This window comes from Onychostoma macrolepis, chromosome 03, assembly GCF_012432095.1.
Source record: "Onychostoma macrolepis isolate SWU-2019 chromosome 03, ASM1243209v1, whole genome shotgun sequence".
Lineage (NCBI taxonomy): Eukaryota > Metazoa > Chordata > Actinopteri > Cypriniformes > Cyprinidae > Onychostoma > Onychostoma macrolepis.
In genome coordinates this window covers 40680029-40704334 of record NC_081157.1, presented here as the reverse complement: position 1 = coordinate 40704334, position 24306 = coordinate 40680029, and the positions used below count along the sequence as shown (strand labels likewise).

Below are 24306 nucleotides of genomic sequence, written 5' to 3'. Positions count from 1 at the left end.
CACTCGTATAGTTTGTATTTTTTAGTTTATGTATAGGTAAAAAAAATGTTTATATATAGTATATTTATAGTCAAATCTATCAGTATGATAGTTGTGTATAGGTTTATATTGTTTTACTTCATTGATGTATGCCTGTATTTATGTAGCACCGTGGTCCTGTGATGCATGACATTTCGTTCCACTGTATGCCCCGCATGTAGCGGAATGACAATAAAGCTCAACTTGACTTGACTTGACTTGATTTGTTTGTGTTTCAAAGAAGAACTAAAGTCTTGTGGGTTTCCCTTCAAGTCTAGACTTTGGATTGGGGGGCGTGTCAATTAATGGCAGTAGCAAATTGGTGGTAATAGCTGTAATTGTGAGTATTAACATACAATTTAGTTTGCACACAGACTGTGCTCTCTTGATGAGGAAGAATAATAAAACCAGCCAGAAAATACTCATTTAGCTCATTTATGAGGAGACAGCCTTGTGTAATTTATTTATGGTAGCACATGAATGATAAAATATACAGATAATGAATCAATTACACATGTAATGTTCATCCTTTACTCTTTGTCGCATTAGTGCAAAAAAACATTCCTGTCTTTGCAGGAAAGTGAATAAGAGACATTTGTAAAAAGCCAGCTTCCCTTTTATTTTGCACCACTTACAGAATTCTGAAACACTGTGAACTGACACATTTTATACTAAATCAGCTCTTTAGATGCTGTTTAGCCAATCAAATAAAGAGCAGAACTAGATTTACCATGACATTCATGCATTTAGCAGATGCTTTTATCCAAAGCAACTCACATTGCATACAAAGTAAACGTTTTATCAGTTCCTGCATTCTTAAGTCTAACCGATCAAATCCATTCTCAACTCAACTCAACTCAACTGTCAGCTTAAGTTTATTTCTACAGCACTTTCAAAAAGAACCATACAAAAGTAATTACATATGAAGCCAAAATTCAACAAAAATCCATACAATTTACAATTAACTGCTAAAAGCTAAAGAAAATAAATGAGTTTTCAAAGCCCTCTGAAATGCCCTTAATTTGAGAGAGGTTTTTAAGAACAATGAAAGCTCGTTGTCTAGAAGTGGCCACCTAAAAAGCTCTATCACCTTTACATTAGCGGCGCAATCAAGAACCTGTTAGACTCAGCTGATCATTTGAGCGAAGAGATCTCAAAAATTGATGTAAACTAATTAAATCAGAAATGTACTCTGGTGCTAGGCCATGGAGAGCTTTGAAATTATATAACAGCACTTTTTACTGGATTCAGCCTAATGCATTAGTAGCAACAGGAACTATCTTATAAAACATAAGTCTTATAAAAAACATCTACATTTACATTTACATTTAGTCATTTTGCAGACGCTTTTATCCAAAGCGACTTACAATTTGGGGAACACATGAAGCGATTCATCTTGAAGAGGCAATTCGACAAAGGAAGTGCTTGTAACACCAAGTCTCAGGCATTGTTTAAATAAGTACAAGCTAGCAAGGGAAGGAATAAGTAAGGAGAAAGATTGTTTTTTAATTTTTTTATGTGTACATCTAAAAGTGTCTAAACAGTACAACAAAGTAAATGCCTTTATTTCATTGCACAGTGAATTAAAAAAAAAAAAACACATAGGTTTATAAACAAATGTTCACTGCAATGCCACAGAGACATTTTATTATTAGTGTGAAGAACATCTGATGAACCTTTTGTGCATTGCAAAGATTCAAAGGATGTTAAAGGTTTTTCAAGGAAGCATAAAAGCCAATAAATAACTTTTTATTGACATTTATATTGGATTTTAATGTACTGACAGCATTAAGTTCACATTAGGCCTGGACCGTTGTGGTGATGGTTTAGAAAACAAAGCTCCCAAAATTGTTGGCGCTTTCTCACAATGTTGAACAGGCAGCTGCAATTTCTCGTCTTGTTTGGCAAACGGTCCATCAAGTGAAAAGTCACTTTTATCGAGGTGGTTCGCCGCAGGGAGGAAGACGGGCGCGCGCACTGTACGCTGTCTGGTCTCGCTCTTTGATTACGGGAAGAAAAAAACCCCCGACGCCACGCGCGCTTTCTCCAGTGCAGACAGCGGCGGCTCGAGCGCCTCGGATGAACTCGGAGGATGGTTGATGCGCGAGACCTAGGCCAGCCACGTAGCGATGGCTTGTAAACCGGAGCAGCGGTGGGCTCGTTCAGTCTAGAGGCAAACCAGAGCGATTTGTGATAGTTTGTCCGCTTGTGTGTGCGACTTCACACTGTTCGCCAAAACTCAGTGTCCGCTGAGGAATAGTTTATCTGAAGCGAGTCGTTTTTTGTAGATCTGTGTTTTATCGGATCGCTACACAACTTGAGGTGGACGGTATGAGGGAGAGGGCGCTCGTGTCTCGGGTGAGTAGTCTTTGCTACAAGTTAATTTCTGCTTTTGCATTTATTTACAGCGATGACAGTTGTTCGCCGCGTGCACAGAAACCGTCCCTCGGACATCTGTCAAGGTACGAAGCTGTCAATGCACGACACGACTTATTTTCACCGCTCGATCTGCAGGTTTTTGTTAAGAAAGAGCAGGAATCGTCCAAATTGTTATTGTTTTGTTGCCTAATGCTGTTTTGCATACAAATGCTTTGAGAGTCTCCTGCAACCAGCTGCTCGCAGACCGCGAGTCGAGCACTATGAAAGAGAAAAATCTCTGAAGGAGTATAAATCTGGGCGGTTTGGGGGTGCAAGAAGTGAAAGTCGTCCACGACGAGGATGTTAGCTTGCTATGAGCCACAGGGTTAAATAGTCGTTTTGTCGTTGCATGCGCTTTGCAAAGCAGTTCGGTTGAAATCGCCTCGGTTGAGGTTTTTGCAATCGCGTTTAACAATGTGCAAAAGCAGGTCCTGCCATAGCTGGAGTCCATTGCACACAGCTGTATGTACATGCACTCGGGATGTTAGCTGTGCTAGCCGATCGGCCTGCACGCCTGCCGTGCCGACCAACCAATGTTTCCTTCTGTTTAACCCTTTCTTTGCGTCGCTTTCCCAAAAAAGTTACTCTTTGCCAGTGAGTTGCCGTGCACCCTTTGCTGCTTTTCTAACTGTTCCGACAGTATAGTCTGGCCCATCCGCGCTGTATGCCAGTATTTATCCTCGTTTTTTGGGGTGGACGTGATGCAGTTTGGAGGTGTGTTGTGGATGCGCGCGCTAGGCCCTTCTCAAACTGCGGCGTTAGCTCGAGCTGCTAGCGCTGATTGTAGGAGTAGGGGGCGAAGGAATTTTGCTGTTTGTTTTACCTCATTTTTTATTCTTATTATTTTGTCCCCTCTCTTTGTTAAACGCAGTTTGGAACAGCCGTGATGCATTTGTGTGCCTGACAAGCCTAAAAGCTTTGATTAGCTCATTATTTTGTGAGGTTTCCCCCCGTTTCCCTTTATCCAGTTCCCAAGCTGCTATGAAGTCTCACCAACTTATTAGGCAAAGAGATTTTCTCCAGAGCTGGTGTAATTCACAATGTCCTATGGCACCCACAAAGCAAGGTGTTTCAGAAACATGAATCTGAAGAAGCATTTCAGTTAAATATCAGGTGTTTAACAAGTATTAGTTTTTTCTACCTTGTTTTTACCTCAACTTAGTCTGCTAAACATTTTCATAATGCTGGCTTCATAACATATCATTGATACATTCAGGCTGCAATGTGTTAAGAACCATGGGAATATTCATTTTATTCAGGGCCCTCCTACTACTAAAGTTATTATTTTTATAAGGTAAAGAATTTAAACTGCATGAATCCCCTCTTAAATTGAAAGATTTTGTATATAAAAGTCTTCGTAAAAAGTGATGATCAAAAAGACTTGATATAGACTCGCAGTTTTTAGATTGACAGTATTTTATGCTTCAAAGCGCCTGTGTCTCGAGCACATCTGAGATGATGCTCTCCTGCTGTGAAAAAATCTGAACTTGTTAAAGGTGAAGTGTTGTTTTTTTTGTTAAAATACTTTCTTTTATTCCAGCCTGGAATGCAGAGATAAAGTGTTAAATCTGTTGTGCCATAAAAAAGTGTTTTATTCACTTAGTGTGCATGCACAAAATTGTATGTAAAAATCTGCTTACAAATGTTTTTTATGATGAAATCATGATTCACCAATAATTTTCTTAATGCATTTTATTTTAAACTTACCAAAAAAAATTGGGACCACACATGCAAAAATGATGTAAGATGATATTGATATCGCACATGTATTTCATCATAAATAGTGAAAGCGAAGCTTTGTTACGGTTCCAGCCGTGAGGTTTCTGTGTGTAACAATACCAGTATGTTTTCTGAGTGTGACAAAGGGGCTGTGAAGAAAAGGTTGTGCAGAAAGCCTGGTTTGGCCGTATTTTATGCAAAGACTAACTTGGAATGCTCCAAATTCATTAACATTAGAATGGACAAATTAATGTGCATACGCTGCTTTCGTGAGAATTCTCCTGTGCTTAGAAATACAAAATCTATGCAATAATTAATGAATGGGACCCACTGTTATGTTTGAATGTTCTGACCAATGGTGTGAATTTGGGGCGGGGCTTAGTTTATCCAACCAATGGCAGATGTTGCAGAAATATGCACTTCACTAACTGAAGTAGCTACATACTGTATGTATTGTGGCATACTTTCGAGTTTAGTGGATTAATGAAAAAATGTAGGGTGGGAACTTGGGTTTTGTACATCAGTTGTTGACTGGATTTTGAGATGTGGATGTTGCACTCAAAAATGTAAAACAGACAAACGTGATCTTCCATGGTTTAAGCAGACTGAATGATAAAATGTTTTTTTTTTTAAATAAATAAAACGCATGGATGAATCATTCACAGTAAGATCTATAACATGCATTTAGATTATAAATAGGGTTAATTTTCATTTCATTCAGACTTGATGTTGTTCATTTCTGACATCCTTTCTGTGCTCTCCCTGGGCTGCTGAAGAGTGACCTGTATTAAAGGCCTTCAGTTGGTGGGTTAGTTTAAGAGCATCTGAAAAGAATTGAGTGACTCAGCTAGCTTGCTTGTGGTTAATACAGTTGCATAACAGCACTCAAAGAACCCCGCGAGCCTTTCTGAGTGAAAGTCAGATTGTGGATTCACAGTACTGTCATGGTTGACCTCCCGTGATTAAATAATTAGTCAAATTATCGGTGATCTGCTGCTGTTGGAATTCAGCACAAGGTCAGGAGGTCAGAGATGTTGGAGACAGGGAAAATTGAAGAGCAAAAAAAAAAACACGGTGCATTTTGAGTTACTAGCAGTTGGAAGTTTCGCTTTCAGTCATTAAAACCTGCATAAATCAATCCTGAAGTCATTGGCTGTAGCTACCAAAAAACATTTCCTGTGCACTAAATCCACCTTAAGATCAGAGCATGAAAGGTTATTTTGTCTACAATATCAATTAAAATGGTTTTCGTGATTGAATGAGAAAAATTTGTTCATGGTTGAATGGATGAGGTGAGATGGGGCTTGATCCTCAATCCTTGGAGATATGATCAGAATATATAAGCTAAAAGATGAGTAATTTCAATGGTTGTGGAGATTTTGATTGAGTGATTGTCACCCACATCAAAGCAGATTGCATTTTTTTCATATGCGAGGAAGCCCGGGATTAGTCACTGTTATCGTCCACCTACTTACTCACGATGATGAGAGGAGCGGCCTGAGGCGTTGCAAAACTTTTCTTGCACTTGTCGGTCTTGAAACAAGAAAAATTAATGCATTGGTATTGTCTTCACACTGAATTTCACTCTGCTTTTTTTCTTCTGTATTGCACCAGAGCATGCAAACTCTAGATCTGTAAGTGGCTGCAGACATCAACAGATGTGTAGATGCAAACACATGCGTCTTGTGTAAATAAGTAGAGCTTTTCCTTCATTTCCTCCTCAGATGTGTTGTAGATGCTGTGTTGCAGATTCTCACGCTCCTCCGGGTGCTGCATTTCTGGCATCCTTCTGATGGGTGCACTCAAGTCAAGAGTCACTAGCTCTTCGGAGATCTTCAGCGAAGAATTAACTTTGCAAGTCTGTTTAATATGAATGCAGAGCATTGTTTGGTATTTTTAGTGACGATTTCAATCTTATTTAAAACACACAACAGAATTTACACAGTGAAAAGTGTGCCGGGCCAGTCTTTGAAATACACATACAGTAGTATGAGTTATATATGCCGGCTACTTTCCTGTGACTCCAACGCACACACTCTGAGATGTGTGACCCCTTATGCACCCATCATGTGGTCACATACACTGCGCTCTCCAATTCTCAGAAAGTTTCAAAGCGCACAGGAAGAAAGGTGGAGGTGTGTGTATATGGCTGTATCTGTGTGGGTATGTGTTTGTGTGTGTGTGTATAATTGTATACGTGTGGGTGTTTGTTTATGTGTATATGGTTTTATTTGTGTGGGTAGGTTTATGCATGTATGTGTGGCCGTTCCAGAAATCTAAACTGTCGCTGCAGGAGAGCTGCATGATTCAGGCGTATGGCGTCACTCTCAGTAGTTACCATGCAAGGTTTAAAACTCTAGTTGAATTGTTTTTAACTGAAACTGTTTTTCTAGGTTTTGCTCCACTGTGTTACCGTAAACAAAACACAAGCAGGAATCATAGAGCCTACTGCTATGCTGAATCTGAAGACATTGATACCGGAGCTGTTAGTTTGCTGCATTACCTGAGATGAAGACTACAAAAATAATACAATATTCCTACACAAAAGTTTTTCTATGGTAATGTCTTCACTGGGTGCATGCAAAAACAAGCATTCACCTGATTCATGAAAAAAAAATGGTTCTTTTAAAGTTGTGAGATATTTTTTCCATATTGTGACACACATCCGAGTGAAACAGATGTTGATTGGATGGAGGCAGATCTGAATGTGAGCTTGCAGTCGATTGTAAGAAAGTGGCAGCTTTTAAGATCCAAATGATTGAAGATGTCTGACATTACTTTAACAGAGAAATCTATAATTTCACTGGAAGTTTAAATGATTAATGGCCAAAATAAAGTTTAAAAAGGAAACATGCATGGATGAATTGTTCACCGCAAGATCAACAGCAACTCACCTTAATGTTGTTCAAACTTGTGACTTTCTTTCTTCTGTGTAGGGGTGGGTAACATACCAGGAGACATGATTAACCGGTAGAAATTTGTCAACCTGAAGAGATTTTGGACTGTCGTCTCTATCGCGGTTACATGCACAGTGTGCTAAGTGGTTACGTGGGCACCTCTTAAAGTGACAGCAGTCTAATATTCTTGTTGTCTGTCATTTATGGTAATTAAACAACAAAAGGGAGAAAATCTCTCGCTGCTCTTGACTAAATCACTTTTGTAATTTTGAATATATACATTTAATTCCCACAGTGAAGAATAAGCAGTGTTTTTATACATTTGATTACTTTATGTAGCATTTCCTATTTATTTGTTCTACTGTAGTTTTTTGTCCTATTGCTTGCAATTAGTTTCTTATTCTCATTTAATAGCTGACTGTTTACTTGTCTTCAGTGAGCTTGAGTTTTTTTAAATTATTTTAGTTTAGGCTATGTTGACACTGGTGACAAGAATTATGACATTTCTATGGTATCAAAACTTATCATAAAGACCTTTTTTAAAACAAAAATAACTACATTTTGATATATACCATTTCCATGAAATAAAATGACTCAAATCGTGATACAAGATTTTGGACATAATCTTGTATCACGCTTCTGTGACGCACAAAAAACAATTTATTTAATTTTATTTTATTTTTTTATCTGTACAGTGAAAATCAATGGGGTCTAAAATAACATTTTGCATTAAATGTTTCATTTTATGTATAAAAATAGATGACATGAAGATTAAATAATGTCAGAATTTTCATTTGTTGCGTAAACTATCACTTGAACGTGTCGTAAAGTAGGCTCATCTGTCCTAAAGGTGACTCAAAGGTGAACTGTATACGTTAGACGTTATGCCCTTTCTCTGCTGACTTCACATTTCAGTTCTAACTGCCCTAACTGTTACTTTTTTCGCTTTTCGTCATTCAAACAATGCTTCCCACCCTCAGACACATGATAAATCATGACCTTTCAAGCATTGCATACGTTCACAGTATAGCTCACTGTATGTATGCGTACGCTGCATCACACCTTTTGTTGTTGCCACAGGATAGAATGAACTCCTTTTCTTTTAGATGCTGACACACACCTTGATAAGTCAAAAGGGTTTACGACACATGAAAATGTCTGTAACTTTCGCAATATAAAATTTGTCAGACAAATTTTACAAAAAAAACATAGTTGACTCAAATGAAATTCTTTGAAAAACTGTAGGTATATTCTCCCACTATGGCTTAAAGAGGTGGGTTAATGTGAGTCACGCTGTTGGTCTCTTCACAGATGCAGCATGCAGCAAACTGACTAGACGGCAATTATCTTGGTAGTCACAAGGCTTTAGATTTTATCATGTAATGCAAGTTGTACACAGCCAGTGTTTTACAATGCAGTATTGTTCCGAAGAGCAGTGTATGTTTCACAGAAATATTTGTTCAGCTCACAAAGACGATGACTGGCACACATGCACTCAAACAGAACAAAGATGTTCACAGTGAGCCAGGAAGTCAAGGTTGAAGCCGTTAAGTGTAAAACGCAAAAACAGAGCTATTTTTCCTGTTTGTGGCTGCCGTTTACTTGTTTAGGTGGTGTTGTTTTTGATCGTGATGACTCAGCATGTAAGGTAGAGTCTTGTGTTTTGATCTTGGTGAATTAACAGGGTCACTCTGATATCTGATTTCTTAGTCTATTGTCACATATTGGCATATAAAGGAGCCAATGATTGGGGAAGATCATTCCTTGAGCGCGCACACTCCCTCCCCACACCCGTTTCAAATCACTCACACTGAAACTTGTGGTCTCGTTTTGGTTCATCAGTGTGTAACTGTCTCAATTTTCGGTTGAATCTGTCTCTCTGTTGAGTGAATGCCATACAGATCAAAGACAAAAAGTTCAATCACTTATGTATGTAATTTTCATACAGTTATATTTAGTAAGTTATGTTTATTTATATATCTTTTTATAATTTTAGATTTATTCTTTGAAATTTGTGTAATTATGTATATAAATATTTAATATAGGTGATTGTTCAAATCTCTAGGTGTACAGTATATGAGAGAAATGGTAATGGTCATTCCTTTTAAAAAAAAAAATAATAATAATTAATATATAAAATAATCTATGCATCTGCAATATAGCTGCCATCTCTGTAACAACAAGAATCTGTCAATGTCATATTCACAGCATACAGTGGTATTGATATTTAGACTATATTGGATCATGTCAAACACATGACATGTTAGAAATGACAATCTCAGAGGCAGTTAAATGACTTATTGATTGAGGTGTTTTAAAGCAGAATATAATATTGTTATTTTATGCAATAATAACACATTTCTGTCCTAAAATATTCAATTTTATGTGCTCTTGTTATGCACTGCTGCACCAGAAATAAAGCATAAAAATGCTCATTTGTGCTTCAATATTTGTTAAACTGTTGGATTGGAGTATGGGACTGGAATGTCAAGTGCACAATAATCTCAGTTAAACATTCATGATTAAATAATTAAATTAAATAATCACTACAGGCCTACTAAGCAACACTCCAGCCATCACCACATGGCAACACTCGTGCTGACTACTTCAGCACGGGGGGAGTTGCTTGTTGTAGCATGTTAGGTGGCAGTAACGAAGTGTGAAATACTGTCCAGTATTTGTCAATATTAAAAAAAGATATGTACAGAATATGAAAATATGTGAGGGTTTTCTTCCACATTGTGTGAGTGTTTTTTTTGTACATAACTTCTTGTGGTTTAATTTTGAGCTGCTCACACAAACTTACACTGAAAAACGAAACGGTTGCGGTTTGGTGTGTGTATCTGATTAGTAGTGAGATTCTAGATGTCTACACCTTAACCAGGCTGCAGTTTCGTTTCTCTTTCTTTTTCCCTGTCTTATTCACTTGCTAGCTTCTTTCTCACACACACGAATACATATAAAGGATGTATGGCACCTGATTAGAAGACCAGAAGGTTTAACAGGTAATTGTCATTGCACTGACTGTAATTTCAGAGGTGTTGTTGAGGTATGAAGTGCTGTTGTACTCATTCTTGAATATCTGCGTTTGATGACACACTGCTCTTGTTTCAATGGTAGTTGTGGTTCATTTACCCGCTTTGATGTACTGAATTAAATGTGATGTCTTGGATGACACCTGATATAATTGCTTTCAATTTTCTTTCATTCCTTGCGCAACCTGTCACATTGTTTCTTGCTCTCTTTCAGGTAACATCTGGCTGCAGGGTGTTGATTCGGAGCAGCTGGTAATGACTGCGAGATCTAAGCGCTGAGTTTAACGGCGCTGAGACGCCATCACATCACTGACAGAGAGGAGGCGGCTTTTGTGTCTGAATCAGCTGAGATTTGCAGATGAGGTGCCGCTATTGTCTTTCCAAGTGAAACCGAGATGCTGTTGAGACACTGACGTTTGGATCTAAAGCCAAGACGAGTTTCATTTGGATGTGAGTACTTTTAAGACTACATGAGTTGACTAAAGGTTTGCCGTGCTTGTTTTTAAGGCTGTAATTTGTAGACAAAAAATTTAATAATATATCAATGGGACCATTAAAAAATTATAGTAACAATAATAATTATTATTTTGTTCTTATGAGTGTTATTTTTTTATTAAATTAAAATATTAAACAAAACAAATACTCCTATTGTAAAAAATATGAAGTATTTCAGATTTATAGTATTTAAAGGGATAGTTCATCTAAAAATGAAAATTCTGTCATTAATTACTCGCCCTCATGTTGTTCCAAACCCGTAAGACCTTCGTTCATCTTTGGAACACAAATTAAGATATTTTTGATGAAATCCGTGAGCTTTCTGACCCTCCATAGACAGCAATGCAACTGTCACGTTCAAGGCCCAGAAAGGTAGAAAGAACATCGTTAAAATAGTCCATGTGACATCAGTGGTTCAACCGTAATTTTATGAAGCTACAAGAATATTTTTTGTGCGCACAGAAAACAAAAATAACAACTTTAATCAACAAATTCTTCTCTTCCCGTCAGTCTACGACACTGCTGCTGATGCAGGAGGCGGTGTTCTGCCGTAGAAACCGGATGTGCTGCGTCTTGTTTGCAAGCAGAGGAATGCACACACGTTGAACACTGACACAGAAGAGAAGAAATTGTGAATAAAATATATATATATATATATATATATATATATATATATATATATATATATATATATATATATAATTTTTTTTTTTTTTTTTTTTTTTACTTTAGGGAGAGTAATTAATGACAGAATTTTCATCTTTGCGTGAACAAAACTCTTTAACTCTTTTCCCGCCAGCATTTTTGAAAAAAAGTTGCCAGCCACCACCAGCGTTTTTGCTGATTTTCACTCAAATTTCTTGGCCCCCAGAATATTTTGTTGTATGAATATCTGAACATGCAATACATCAAAATAAAGATCAAACTCTCTACTTTCAAAAAAAAATATCGGTCCCACTTTATATTAGGTGGCCTTAACTACTGTGTACTTACATTTAAATGAATCATTTGGTACAATGCACTTATTATGTGCATCCCACCTCAATAGCAGCAAAAGTGTTTTGCAATACAATATGACCACAATAAGTACATTGTGCTTATTTTCTGATGCAAGTACATAGTAGTTAAGGCCACCTAATATAAAGTGTGACCAAAAAATCTGTTTTATTCTAGCTTCAAGCATTGTTTTTTTCATCAACACTTAGATGTTGGTTGGTTTCATTAAAAAAGAAACATTTTGAGCAAAAAGCAGAGGATCATATTTTTATAAAATACTACATTTGGATCATATTCAGTAATATTTTCAAAGCAAAGATGCAGTAGATAGCTTCCATTGGCACTCCCAAAGCTTGCACAGGTCTTTACCACTTCCTGGATTGACATTTCACTCTGTAACATTAGGCCAGGGGTGTCAAACTCAGTTTCTGGAGGGCTGGAGCCCTGCAGAGTTTAGATGCAACCCTAATTAAACACATCTGATCCAGCTAATCAAGTCATTCTGGCTTATTTGAAAACTAGATGGTTTGTGTGTTGGAGCAGGGCTGGAACTAAACTCTGCAGGGCTGTGGTTCTCCAGGAACTGAGTTTGACACCCCTGCATTAGGCAGTTTTCATTTATATGTGGTTAGTGTTGATGATCGCATTATTTTTCATATGCATATGCTTACATATGAGGTCGCTCGTTTCTGCGTCTTCCTGGTCTGTGTTTTTGATCGGCACTTTCTAGACTCATTTAGGAGATGTGTAATAGCGCCCCTAGCATATAACAGCGAGAACGCCGAAACCCAGATAATTCTGTGTTTGGCGGGTAAAGAGTTAAGAAAATGTTTATAATTCTTTTCAGTACAACTGTAAAATTACAATAATATCTTAATTTTTTATTTTTTTAATGTTAATCCAGCAAGCTGTTATCTTGGTGGAAAACTGTAAGGAGACAATAAAGCTTCTCTTTTTTTGTTGACGGTAACCGCTTTATAAGCTCTTTTTATTACAAGTTTGGAAAGACTATTAGTGTATGTTATGTTTTCTAATGCACTTTATAAGCTACCGGGCACAGAGCAGATGCAAAGATTCGAAACAAGCCACTCTGAAGGCCGTTTCACACTGAGCGCGATGCGAAAAAGCAAGGCGAATCGCCAACGAACGTTGCTTTCACACCGTGCGCGAAACGATTGATCGCCTTCTGCTAATTCACGCCTGCATGCTAGGTGGCGCCGACCAACAATGCATTCAGATATGTGTCTCGTAAATGGATTTAACATCATCCGCTGCTCAATATACAGATAAATAAAGATAAATAAAGTTTGGTTCTGTGCCAGAAACACAAACTATCTGTAATGCTTACAAGAAAACATCTTAAAATACAAACAGAAGTAGCATCAAGCCACATTTGAAAATTTATGTACATTAATTATTAATGTATTTGCTTAAAACCCACCTTAAACCATCAAGTGCTTGTAATAACTTCCGATTGTGATCTATAGTTGATTTTGATTCTATAATAGGCAGACAAGCACTCTTTGTATGTTTAATAACGCCACACTGCTTATTGTCATAAACATTCTTTGTTATAAAAATGCCATGAGCTGCATACAAAACGCATACAGAAAATATATCGTCATAATCATGTCTATTTGCTCTCATATTTCATGTGTATAAATATATTTCACTCGATTTTTTTTTCATACGGAAGATCTAGAGAGTTAATACGCTCTGACTCATAACACTCGCACACGTGGAAGAAAACGGACACTCCAGATCACATAATTCAGTGGAGAATTAATAGAAATTATATTAAGAACATGTGAGAATAAATCCGTTCTCAGATACCAAAGATAACAAGAACTCGGCATCCACTCTTTTCTCTCTCGGAATACTCTTCTTCGGTGTTTGTTTACACTGGTTTTCAAAACAGCGCCACCACTCTTTGCCTTTTTGTGCAACAGCAGCTGCTCCACGCACGTGATCTAAGCTCTAATCTGATTGGATGGCCCGTTTCATCGCGGTGCGACAGGGAAAAAATTGTCACACAGGACGGACATTTATTTTCCGTTTTTTCTGCACTGCGAATGATCACGCCTGGTGTGAATGGGCCCATAGGGATCTATTGTTTCGATTCAAAAGCATCATCGCACCGAACATTAGCGCCGAATTTTCGTGTTCAGTGTGAAAAGCCCTTGAAACACTGATAACACCGGATCATGAGCTGCTCGTGTGTAAAAGAATGCAGTGCTGCGCTTCACTCTGAAAAACGCAGTGCATTTATTAATTCAGTTAAATAACAGCCTTTGTAATTTGATAATCACACTAAGCCATATCGCAACTTTGGTATTAGTTAAATTAATAATGCAGCTCTAAAATATTTGTCTTATTCATTTTCTTTGTCTTCCTTTTCTCATACCTTTTTCTTTCTCTTTCATGCCCTAGTGAAAGTAATGGAGGCTCGGTTTGGGCTAGGCTAAGGTGTCTCTCCTCATCTCTCCTCCTTTACGCTCTCTTGCCCTCCTCTCATTCATTCGAGAGGAGGGGTACATTGCCTCCTGTATCGCCCTTGACAGGAAACAGTGGTTATTCTCAAACTTAAAGAGGGAAACACTCTGATTTAACGGAGCGATCGGCTGCTGATGAAGTCCTGCCAGACACTGAAGGAGGAGGTGTCCGGCCCGGAGACGATGTCTCAAGAGGAGGGGCAAATGACTCAACCCTCCCAAACGTACTTCCACAACACCTCTGCTCCTGATGCCGAGCTGTCAGCAAAGCTGTACAAGCGAGAAGCTGCAGCCAAGCCGTACTCTTTGGTCATTGACAACACAATGGCTACGAGGCCTGAGTCACAGATGCCCTCAGACCTAAATCCCCATCCTGCCCCGAATCAACCGTTTTACCGGGAAGGATCCGGAGCAGCTGAGACGAAGAGCGGAAACTGTGGGACGTCGGAAGATTCTGAAGCCGAAGAGGGAGCCGGGGCAGAGGACGAATTCAAACGAGGACAGATCATTGTAGAGGTCAACCTCAATAACCAGACCCTGCACGTGTCCAAAGGAGATGACGCGGCAAATGCAAACACCGCAGGAGACGACAAGAGCAATAGTGAGGAGGAGGAAGAGGAGGAGGAAGATGAGGAAGAAGACGAGGAGGAAGAAGATGACAGCGTTGAAGATGACTACAGCGCAGAGGAGGATCTGGATGAGGAGGATCAAGATGATGAGGAAGAGGAAAACAATAGTCTGCGAACAAGAGCGCAACGGATGCACAGGGGTCGAGCCGCTGCTCCGCCGCGCCGAAAGAGTCGCCGCGTAGTCGCTTCATCAACTGGGAGCGTAACCACTGCGACTGCCGGCGTTACGACCAGGGGGCGGAGGAAGAATTCAGAGGGCCCACCTCAAAAGCGTAGACCTGCCAAGGAGCCTAAAAGCTCTGCCTCCTCCACCTCAGGAGCGACAGTCGCAGGAGGAGGGGCCAAGGGAGAGGGTGAGGAGAAAGAGACGTTAGCGTGTGAAAAATGTCCACGTGTGTTCAACACCCGCTGGTACCTGGAGAAGCACATGAATGTGACGCACAGACGCATGCAGATCTGCGACAAGTGCGGGAAGAAGTTTGTGCTGGAGAGTGAACTGGCTCTTCACCAGCAGACAGACTGCGAGAAGAACATCCAGGTGAGAGCATCTTCCCAAACTTGTATTGAAAAGCCACATGCTTGGTGAAGTAGAAGTATTGTTAATAGACATTAGTCCAAGCCGAGGACATATTTAAAGGGGTCAAAAACTGCCTTTTTTATTATTTTGTACTGTTCTCTGAGGTCCACTTATAATGTTATCAAGATATTTACATCAAAAACATAATTTAAAAGTAATAATCTATTTTCAGTCCTGTTTTTAACCCCCCTCATCAGAACGCTGTTTGAATAGGCGTGGCGGATTGTAGACTCGGAAAGTAAACACCCACTACTGTGATTGGCTAATAGTTGTGTATTCAATTTAATTGTGTATTGTGACGTGTTTGACAGCGTACATTTGTCATAGATGGACATTGCTGTGATTTAGATCAAAAAGCATAAATAAGTCAATACATGTCAAACGATCTGTAATTACAGACAAATAGTGATCATGTAATGAAAACAGTTACTCACACTTGTGTGTTGCGACATTACTGTTGGATCCAGTACAGTCGGCACAGCATTGTCTTTTAGTTTCAGTCTTTCTGAAAATCCTATGTTGAATTGTGCCTTGTTTGTAAACAAATCCACGGTAAAATAAAGTGAACAAAAGCACGTACTGATGCGGTTTGGAACTTAATTAAAAATAAAGTCCATCAAATAAATTTTATTGTTTGCCTTCTGCTTCGCCTCTCGTAAGAGCTACATGCGTGAATCGGTGGGTGGGCCTAAACAGGCAGCGATGTAGAAGCAGGCGTTGATCATCTTGTGTGGAGGCGGTGCTTATCCATACTATTATGTCATAGAGTAGAACATTCCACAAGCTGTCGTTTTGGCAGATTGGCTTCAATATAAGCTGTTTATAGACTAACGAAATTTACTGGATGTTTTTATAGTACAACACTCAGTTCATGACCCCTTTAATGTGACTCAATTGGAAATGAGGCTGTGAGGGACAGAGTGAGTCCATGGTGCTGCTACAAGATATTCCAAAAATTTTTGTTCGATTTTTCTTAGGGTTTTTTTTTTTTGGATGGCTGCAATTTTAGTGTTGTCATCACAAGAATAAATTGATGTTTTCAAGTTGTAATAATATTTCACAGTATTAATGTTGTTGTTGGTTTTTTTTTTGTATTTTTGGTCAAATAAATGTAGCCATGGTGAGCATAAGACTCATAATTTTTTTTTTTTCAAAAGCATTAAAAAATCTTACCAACCCCAAACAATGTGAATGATAGTGTATGTGCGACACAAAATATAATATTAAATTAACATTTGACTACAGCTTAAAAGCCAAAGTTGCAAAATGTTTCCATTTTCTTTTCCTTATTAAATGCTTAAGTAAAATTGAAAGTATATGACTTTGTAATCATTAGATTATTGTAATTAGGGATGCACTGATATTAAAATTCTTGTTTATGCCAATAATTGTTTTCATGTTATGGCTGATAAATGACCAATATTTAAATTATGTAAAGTAAAATACCAACAAAGCAGTAGATTGTTCCTTTTATTGTTAGTCGCTTTGGATAAAATTATCTGCTAAATGCAGAAAGTGTAGATTTAAAAAAACAAAAAAAAAACAAATTTAAACATTGAATTTAGGCACTACAACTTTATAATGTACAGTATGAAGGATGCATATTAATTTTTAAAATGATTTTTATATTTGCTAAAGATTACATTTAGCAGTGTTATTATTAAATGATTAGTGTTTTCAGTGGCAAAGGTATTTGTTTGGTGATGGCAAAGGTAAAAATTAGAGAAACTAACGTGCAATTAAATGTCCAATATCATCCAACTGAGGTCATTCTCAAATACATCTTAGATCTGATTTGAAATATGAAGTGCATTAAAGGTTAGGAATGTGTTAAAGGGGTCATCGGATGAAAAAATCACTTTACAAGTTGTTTGAACATAAATGTGTGTTGGAAGTGTGTGTACACATCCATCCTCTAATGATAAAAATCTACCCAGTGGTTTCTCAAATCAGGCTGTTCTGAGGTTCCTATCAGAATGACGTAGTTCTGTACAGGCCCCTCCCCCTGTACAGGCTGTCTTACCTTAGACCCGCCCTGAGTGAGCTGAGAGCTGTCCGCCATTGTGTCAACTCCGGTGCAGGGGAAGATAAGATGTCTCATATTAAGCGATTGAGGCGTTCTGTTGTATGTAGCATTCGTAATTTACTCCCGACATCTGAGCCACTGAAGACGCAGAGGATTAAGTTTGTTTTTGAAGGGAATGTACCCCCTGATCTACCTAGATGCATCTATGTTCGTGCGAATCATTCGTTATCCAGCTTCACCTACAGAAGAAGTGAGTATAAGGGTTTTTTCAAGGAATCTTTGCAAATCGCCTTTCCTAATAATGTGATAACTAGCAAGTTTCACGAAGAATGTGGCTAAAGTAAACAGTCCCTCAGAGAGTGGCTCGGAAGAGAGGGGCGGGGTCAGCAGAGCTCATTAACATTTAAAGGAAAATGCTACAAAACGGCTTTTTGACAGGGTTAAAAAGTTTTTTTTATACACTACCATTGAGAAATTTTAACCAAACTATGTTACAGACTTTTCATTAAAACCCTAAAGAATCATATCAACTTGTGGAAAATGGGCATCCAATGACCCCTTTAAAATCGGTCCTGACCAGCAGAGGGAGACTTCATTCATGTTTCGAGGGCCATTGAGACTCAGAAAAAAGGGGTCTGAGAGTAGATATACAGCTAAATATGTTATTCTTGTACTGTATGACAGTGTGTCTCTGTTTTTTGTGCCCCAGTGTGTGTCGTGTAGTAAGTCCTTTAAGAAGCTGTGGTCCCTCCACGAGCATATTAAGATTGTCCATGGCTTTGCCGAGAAGAAATTTGCCTGTGAGATTTGTGAAAAGAAATTCTACACCATGGCTCATGTCCGTAAGCACATGGTCGGTACGTACAGTAAATGTGCTCAGACACACTTCAGCTCTGCGCAAGTGAAACCTTTAAACCTTCAATATCATGATATGTTTTTAAATGTATATACATCCACAAAATGCATATCAAACATTTGTATGCCTAATACAGCAGGTCTTCTGTTTGTCTCTAGCTCACACAAAGGACATGCCATTTACCTGTGAAACCTGTGGAAAGTCTTTTAAGCGCAGCATGTCACTGAAAGTGCATTCCCTGCAGCATTCAGGAGAGAAGCCCTTCCGTTGTGAGGTATGAACACATTAAATGACACAATACGCAAGTGGTCTGGTTTGATATTGCGACTGAGAGAAGGGAAAAAATGGGAACTCAACTAAATACAATGCAAATAACATAAAATCATGCATTTGGTATGTGTTAATGTTAATAGACATACAGATCATAGACTGATTAAGTCACATGCTTATCCTAGAAACCATAAATTACAAAATTATAAAAATTAAAAAAACTGATTACACCAGGTAAAGGAAAGATGTAATACTGGTTACAAGGTTGGTACAGGTTGAATCCTTGTTTGATGTCCAGTGTAAAGTCTGGGGCCTCGACCAAAACCAGTTACAAACCACTGCTCCACATGAATCCCTTTTTCCTCCTGTGGAAAGTCTTCCTTTCCCTTAAATTGGCACATGTCTAACCTGTTGAATTTGGTACAGTATTTACATCCCCCTCTGTTGGCGCCATGGCTTCCCCAAATTGAACCCCCATTCATTTGTGGATTTGACTGTTTTCTATAGTTTTAAACATCAGTGACTCTTTATTAATGTGAAAACTCTAAAATACATTCCAAAAGTCAGAGTATTAAGCAAACAATATTAAAATGATAATTATATTCAAAAATGTGTGCGTTTCCAGTCGGTCCATATTTACAGCTTTAATTTGTTTTTGGCAAATGCTGTAAGATGCCACATCCACGGCAGGATGTTGACATGCACAAACAACACTGTATTTCTGTATATTTGAATAAGGGAGTGAATAAAGATTTGCTTATTACTGTTCATAGCATTTTGTTTGTTACATTTGTTTACTGACGTCTTTTGGCTCATTTATGTCCACAGTGTTGCCATTTGGACTAGAGCTATTCTGAAAGTGCTGTTTGTCAGTCAGTAACCAGACCTCTGTGTGCATGTGTGTAAATACACAACAGAAAATGCATTTGTTGTTTTGTTTTTTTTTTAAGCAAATTTTTTCCTTTTAGCATTGGAAATATCAGTTATTTCAGCATGAATGACTCTTTTAGCACTAATTTCTCTGTATTTTTTTTCTGTACTGCCCTAACCAGTGTTAGAATAGAAAACTATCCATTAACATTCCCATTTATTTCAGTGGTAGTTTCGCTGATTAAATACACAAAATACACAGCTAAGGTCATCATTGGAGAAAAATGATTTTTGTAACCAGATGAATGTTATTTTCTTCACAATGAATATGATGTCACAAAATATAGACTAAATTTAAAGTTTTAACTCATCAATTTAACTGTTTTCTTCAAACAGTGATACATTGTTGTTTAGTTTATATTTATGATGCCCTCTTGTGGACTGTTGGTTTAGAAATCTTGTGTTCTCTGATCTTTTCCTTCTAACTGAAATTGTTATTAGAATTCAAATGTAATTCAATTTTTGCAAATATTTAAGGGAAAAAAGCAGCTGTAGTGTGGATGGACAAACTGCTTGTCAGTGGAAACTTGTCTCGTTATCACTGTTAAGACCAGTGTCGGAGTCAATTCACACTGTGCAGATTCGTTTTGCATCTCTAATATTGTCTTTTGATTTTTCCCTCAGCTGTTTGTTGGGGCATCTTTTCCTTAAAAATGCATCGGGGGTTAACGCTCTGTGAAGGTGGTCAGGGTGGGGCTCATTGGTTTCACTTAAGGGTGCAGTGTGAGAGACTCTGAATGAGTGGGATTGGCCTGATTCCTATAAATAGTATTTCAATGACAGGCTTATGAACCGTAATGACAGGTTATTATGTTCGTATTACAAAGTTGGGATTGCTTCAGTCTGGCCCTGATTTGAAGTGAGGCTGAAACAGCATCCACCCACACGCTGTCTATTTCTGTGTGTGTGTGTGTGTAGAACTGCGACGAGAGGTTCCAGTACAAATACCAGCTGCGGTCTCATATGAGCATCCATATAGGACATAAGCAGTTTATGTGCCAGTGGTGTGGCAAAGACTTTAACATGAAACAGTATTTCGACGAGCACATGAAGACGCACACAGGTGAGTTGACCACCATGGTGAATGAATAGATTGTATGTTTTCTTATCTTTCACACACATTTGGGAGTTTTACTATAATAATAATTATTCTAATTTACAGTGGCCCCAAAAAACATTTGGACATGCTTAAATATATCTAAATGCTGTTGCTTTAGGTAATAAAATAACAATTCAAATGAAATTTGCAACAAGCACACTTTTCAAGCAGAACATTTCGCAACAATCTTACTTTATTCTGTGCAACACAAACTGAGATATTTCGAAATATAAGCCATCTCTACATACGAGTCCATATAATGCAAGTGTATGGGTCCCTTAAAGTTTTTAAGTTAAATTACACAAAACTAACATAGCGGTAATCCATATGACCCCTGTTGATGAATCAGTGTCTTCTGAAGTGTGAGAAAAATACTAACATTTTAAATTTTCACCAGACCAACACAAACATGTTGGAAATGTATTGGAGCATTATTTGTTTAATATAACATCATAAACCCATTTAGCTTTACTGAATTAAAATGTTTTTTTGTATGCCAAAAACAGATTAAAAGCAGTTGTAAAATATTTTAAGACGTATGTTTAATGCTAAAAAAAAAATTATATTACAAGAGTAGAACAGTTGTGTTCATAAAGGTTAATTTGTTTATTTAGTGTTGTTGAAAAGACTTGAAGGGATAGTTCACCCTAAATTTTTTTTTTTCCTCATCAAAATTGCCCATCATTGTCCTCATGTTGTTCCAAACCTATTTGTTTCTTTCTTATGTTGAACATAAAAGAAGATATTTTGAAGAACGCTGGTAATCAAACAGTTGATGGTTCCCATTGACTTCCATAGTATTTATTTTCCTGCTGAAGTCGATGGGGACCAGCAACTGTTTAGTTCTTTAAAATTCTTCAAAATATCTTCTTTTATGGTCAACATAAGAAAGAATCTTATACAGGTTTGGAGTGACATGAGGGTGAGTAAATAATGAAAAAAAAAAAAAAAAGCATTTGGGTGAACTATTCCTTTGAACTATTCTAAAGACTTTAGACTTGAAGAATTTTTTCCCTTGTTTTCCTTGATTCAATTGGGTTTATTGAAGATTTGTTATTGTAGTGTATTAGTTGTTCTTTCTGATGTTTCCCATATCCTTCAGCTGGTTCTTCAAGTCTAACCTTGTAGCAGATGCATTTAAACTCTTGTGGTTAAACACTCCCAGACGTTCTCTGTAATAACATCAGACACCGTATGTTTAAGTCCAGCTGCCCGTGTAGCTTTATTTCCAGTGACGGAAACAAGATCTCATTTCTCACTCCCATCTTTCTCTTTCTCTTCAGGTGAGAAGCCGTTCATCTGTGAGATCTGTGGGAAGAGTTTTACCAGTCGGCCCAACATGAAGCGGCACCGGCGCACGCACACGGGGGAAAAGCCATACCCTTGTGAAATCTGCGGCCAGCGTTTCCGCTTCTCCAACATGCTCAAGGCGCACCGAGAGAAGTGCTTCCGGGTCACCAGCCCGGTGACGCTTCAGCCTGCCAGCATGGCGCTTCCCATTCACCTCACCGGCCACACGCCTTCTTCAAGTCACATCCCTAGCCCAACCCAACCCACTCAGTCAACACCCGTGGGCCCCGTAATGATCGGTCCCACCGCGGCAGGGCCCCTACCGCAACGGGTGGTCACCACCCACAGCTTCTCTCATTTGCACATGCAGACGGTGCCCGCGCAACATCACCCGCACACACTCACACTCCTGTCCATCACACAGGACACGCCCCCATGACGAGCCACGCCCCTCAGCAGATCACAGTGCAGCCTTCTGTCCTGCCTCCTCCCCCCGCCCTGTTTAAGAGCGAGCCAATAAACCACTGCGCACATGAGGATGCGTACCTGCGACAGGGCGCCGCTCCGCAACACCACTGAAACACAGTCTCTCGTACACAAACTCACTAATGTGAAATCAGGTGCTCGCTGGAGAACAGAGCGTACAGACGGACCACATGCATCTAATTCTCACAGGAATCTGAAAGCTGGAACTCAGTGAAATGCAATGAAATGTTTATGTGTGTGTGTGTGTGTGTGTGTGAGAGATACAGAACTGATACTACAAACCAACTTGCCACTAGCACTCGTGACCAAACAGGACTGATCTCTGTGAACTGATCTCAAGAACACAAGCGCAAACTTCTTAAAGCATTACTCGGATTCACTTCACCTCGCTTCAAACTCCGTCACAACGATCAAAACGACAGGCCATTGGGATTTCAGTGGCACAAACGTGGTTCTCTCTCTAACTCTTTATCAACTCAGCTGCTGTTGCAAAGGTTCTACGGGTTTAATCGTTCACAGGATAAAGGTCTAGATTTCAAAAAATGCAGTGTAACCTCTTTAGAAATGCAGGTCTTCCCGACAACTAAAAATATTCCTATTCTACTTATGAATCATATACAAGTCATTACACAAAACATAGTATACAGCACTTAAGCGGTAAACTCAGCGTAGTCTAAATGACTGAAATGTTTCTGTTGCCTGATTGTGGTTGTCAGTGATTTTATTCAGATATTGGAGTTGTCTTTCCTATTATTATTTTTCTTCTTTTTTTTTATTAAGTAAAATAAAAATATGCTTACTGGGTAATGCCTGTAGCTCTCCGGCGTGTTCAGTCGGAGGTTGAGACTGTTAAGGAAGACCAATGCTGTGATGTGTCATAGGAAGACTGCAATTAAAGGCGAAACAAGATCATTTATTAGTTTTACTGTATGTTCTATACAACCTAACTCACTTAACCAATATTTTTATTTGTATAAAGTAGATGCTCTGTGAGACTTTTTAAAAAGAAAATCGGATTTCTATGTTGAATTGAGATGTGTGCTTGTGAGAGTCTGTGTGATGGGTTGGAAGATGCAGAAAGGGTTTGTTTCTAATCATGTATTCAACCGAATGTAGGAGCGGAGTGTGTGTGTGTGTGTGTGTGTGTGTCTTTGACTGATCTTTTGTCTGTGGTGCTGGTATCAAAAGCTGCTTTTTAGTTGCTCTCTGTCTTTTCCTAGTACATGATTCTTTATCATGTAGATGATTAGTGTGTGAGTGAGTGTCAAGATGGTTGCTTATGTGTTAAATAGTGACGTTAGGAGCAGCACAGATAAAGTGATTGAAAGTCTTGAGTCAATCAGACTCAGCTGATTGATTGTGAATTATTTTTGTTCTCTTTCATTAGACAAAGGCATCTGTCCTCTGCACTTTACTGCCAAGTAAGAGGTTTGCGCAACTGACAAAGAATTGTTTATCATGTGTCTGACATGTGAAAGATGGCTGGCTGTTGGAAAATGGGGAGAATCGCAAGGGGATTCGAATTTTTTTGTTATACGTCAGAGAACTGTAGTTTGTCCTGTAAGAAATTGTGTTTTGCCTTCTTGCCCCGCCCCCCTCACCTGAGAAGTACTCTTATTGGTTCAGGTGGCTGTCAATCATATCCTTTTTTTTTTGTTTGTTTGTTTTGGGCTACTTGTTGTCTGATTCTCTCCATTCTCCATCAGTTGATGGAATGCACTTTCTAATAAACCTTGCTAGATAAGAAAAATAAGCAGACCATAATATTGTTTATTCTTGTGAGTTGTTTTTACTCATCTCTTCTCAGCTAGTCTGTTTCAACTTCTCTACCCTCTCGACTTCAGCAGTGTTTTATTTTTAATGTTGTGTCTGGTACAGAAACAGCTGCCCTTCGTTGAGTTCTGTTTTGTATTGTTTTCCTGTTTTTGAGACACCATGATGGACTTGCATTAATGTTGGGCCTTTTTTTATATTGTTCATTTAACACTTTCTGCTAACTTTAAAGAAGTAAAATTGAATTAGCCACAAGCACAGCTCACTTGTCTGAATTTGTGTATTTGTGCATTTGTAATT

The 24306-nt window shown here is 38.5% G+C and overlaps 1 protein-coding gene across 1 annotated transcript; it reads left to right on the top strand.

Annotated features, from left to right (window-relative positions):
- Positions 1 to 1784: 1784 nt before the first annotated feature.
- On the top strand, positions 1785 to 24266 carry znf652 (zinc finger protein 652). Its single transcript, XM_058770207.1, is given in 8 exon segments — positions 1785 to 2480; positions 10302 to 10537; positions 14009 to 15237; positions 18012 to 18159; positions 18317 to 18432; positions 20277 to 20421; positions 21741 to 22141; positions 22144 to 24266. Coding segments are annotated over 6 exon segments (2025 nt in total). The 5' UTR covers positions 1785 to 2480; positions 10302 to 10537; positions 14009 to 14205; the 3' UTR covers positions 22327 to 24266.
- The last annotated feature ends 40 nt before the right edge of the window (positions 24267 to 24306 follow it).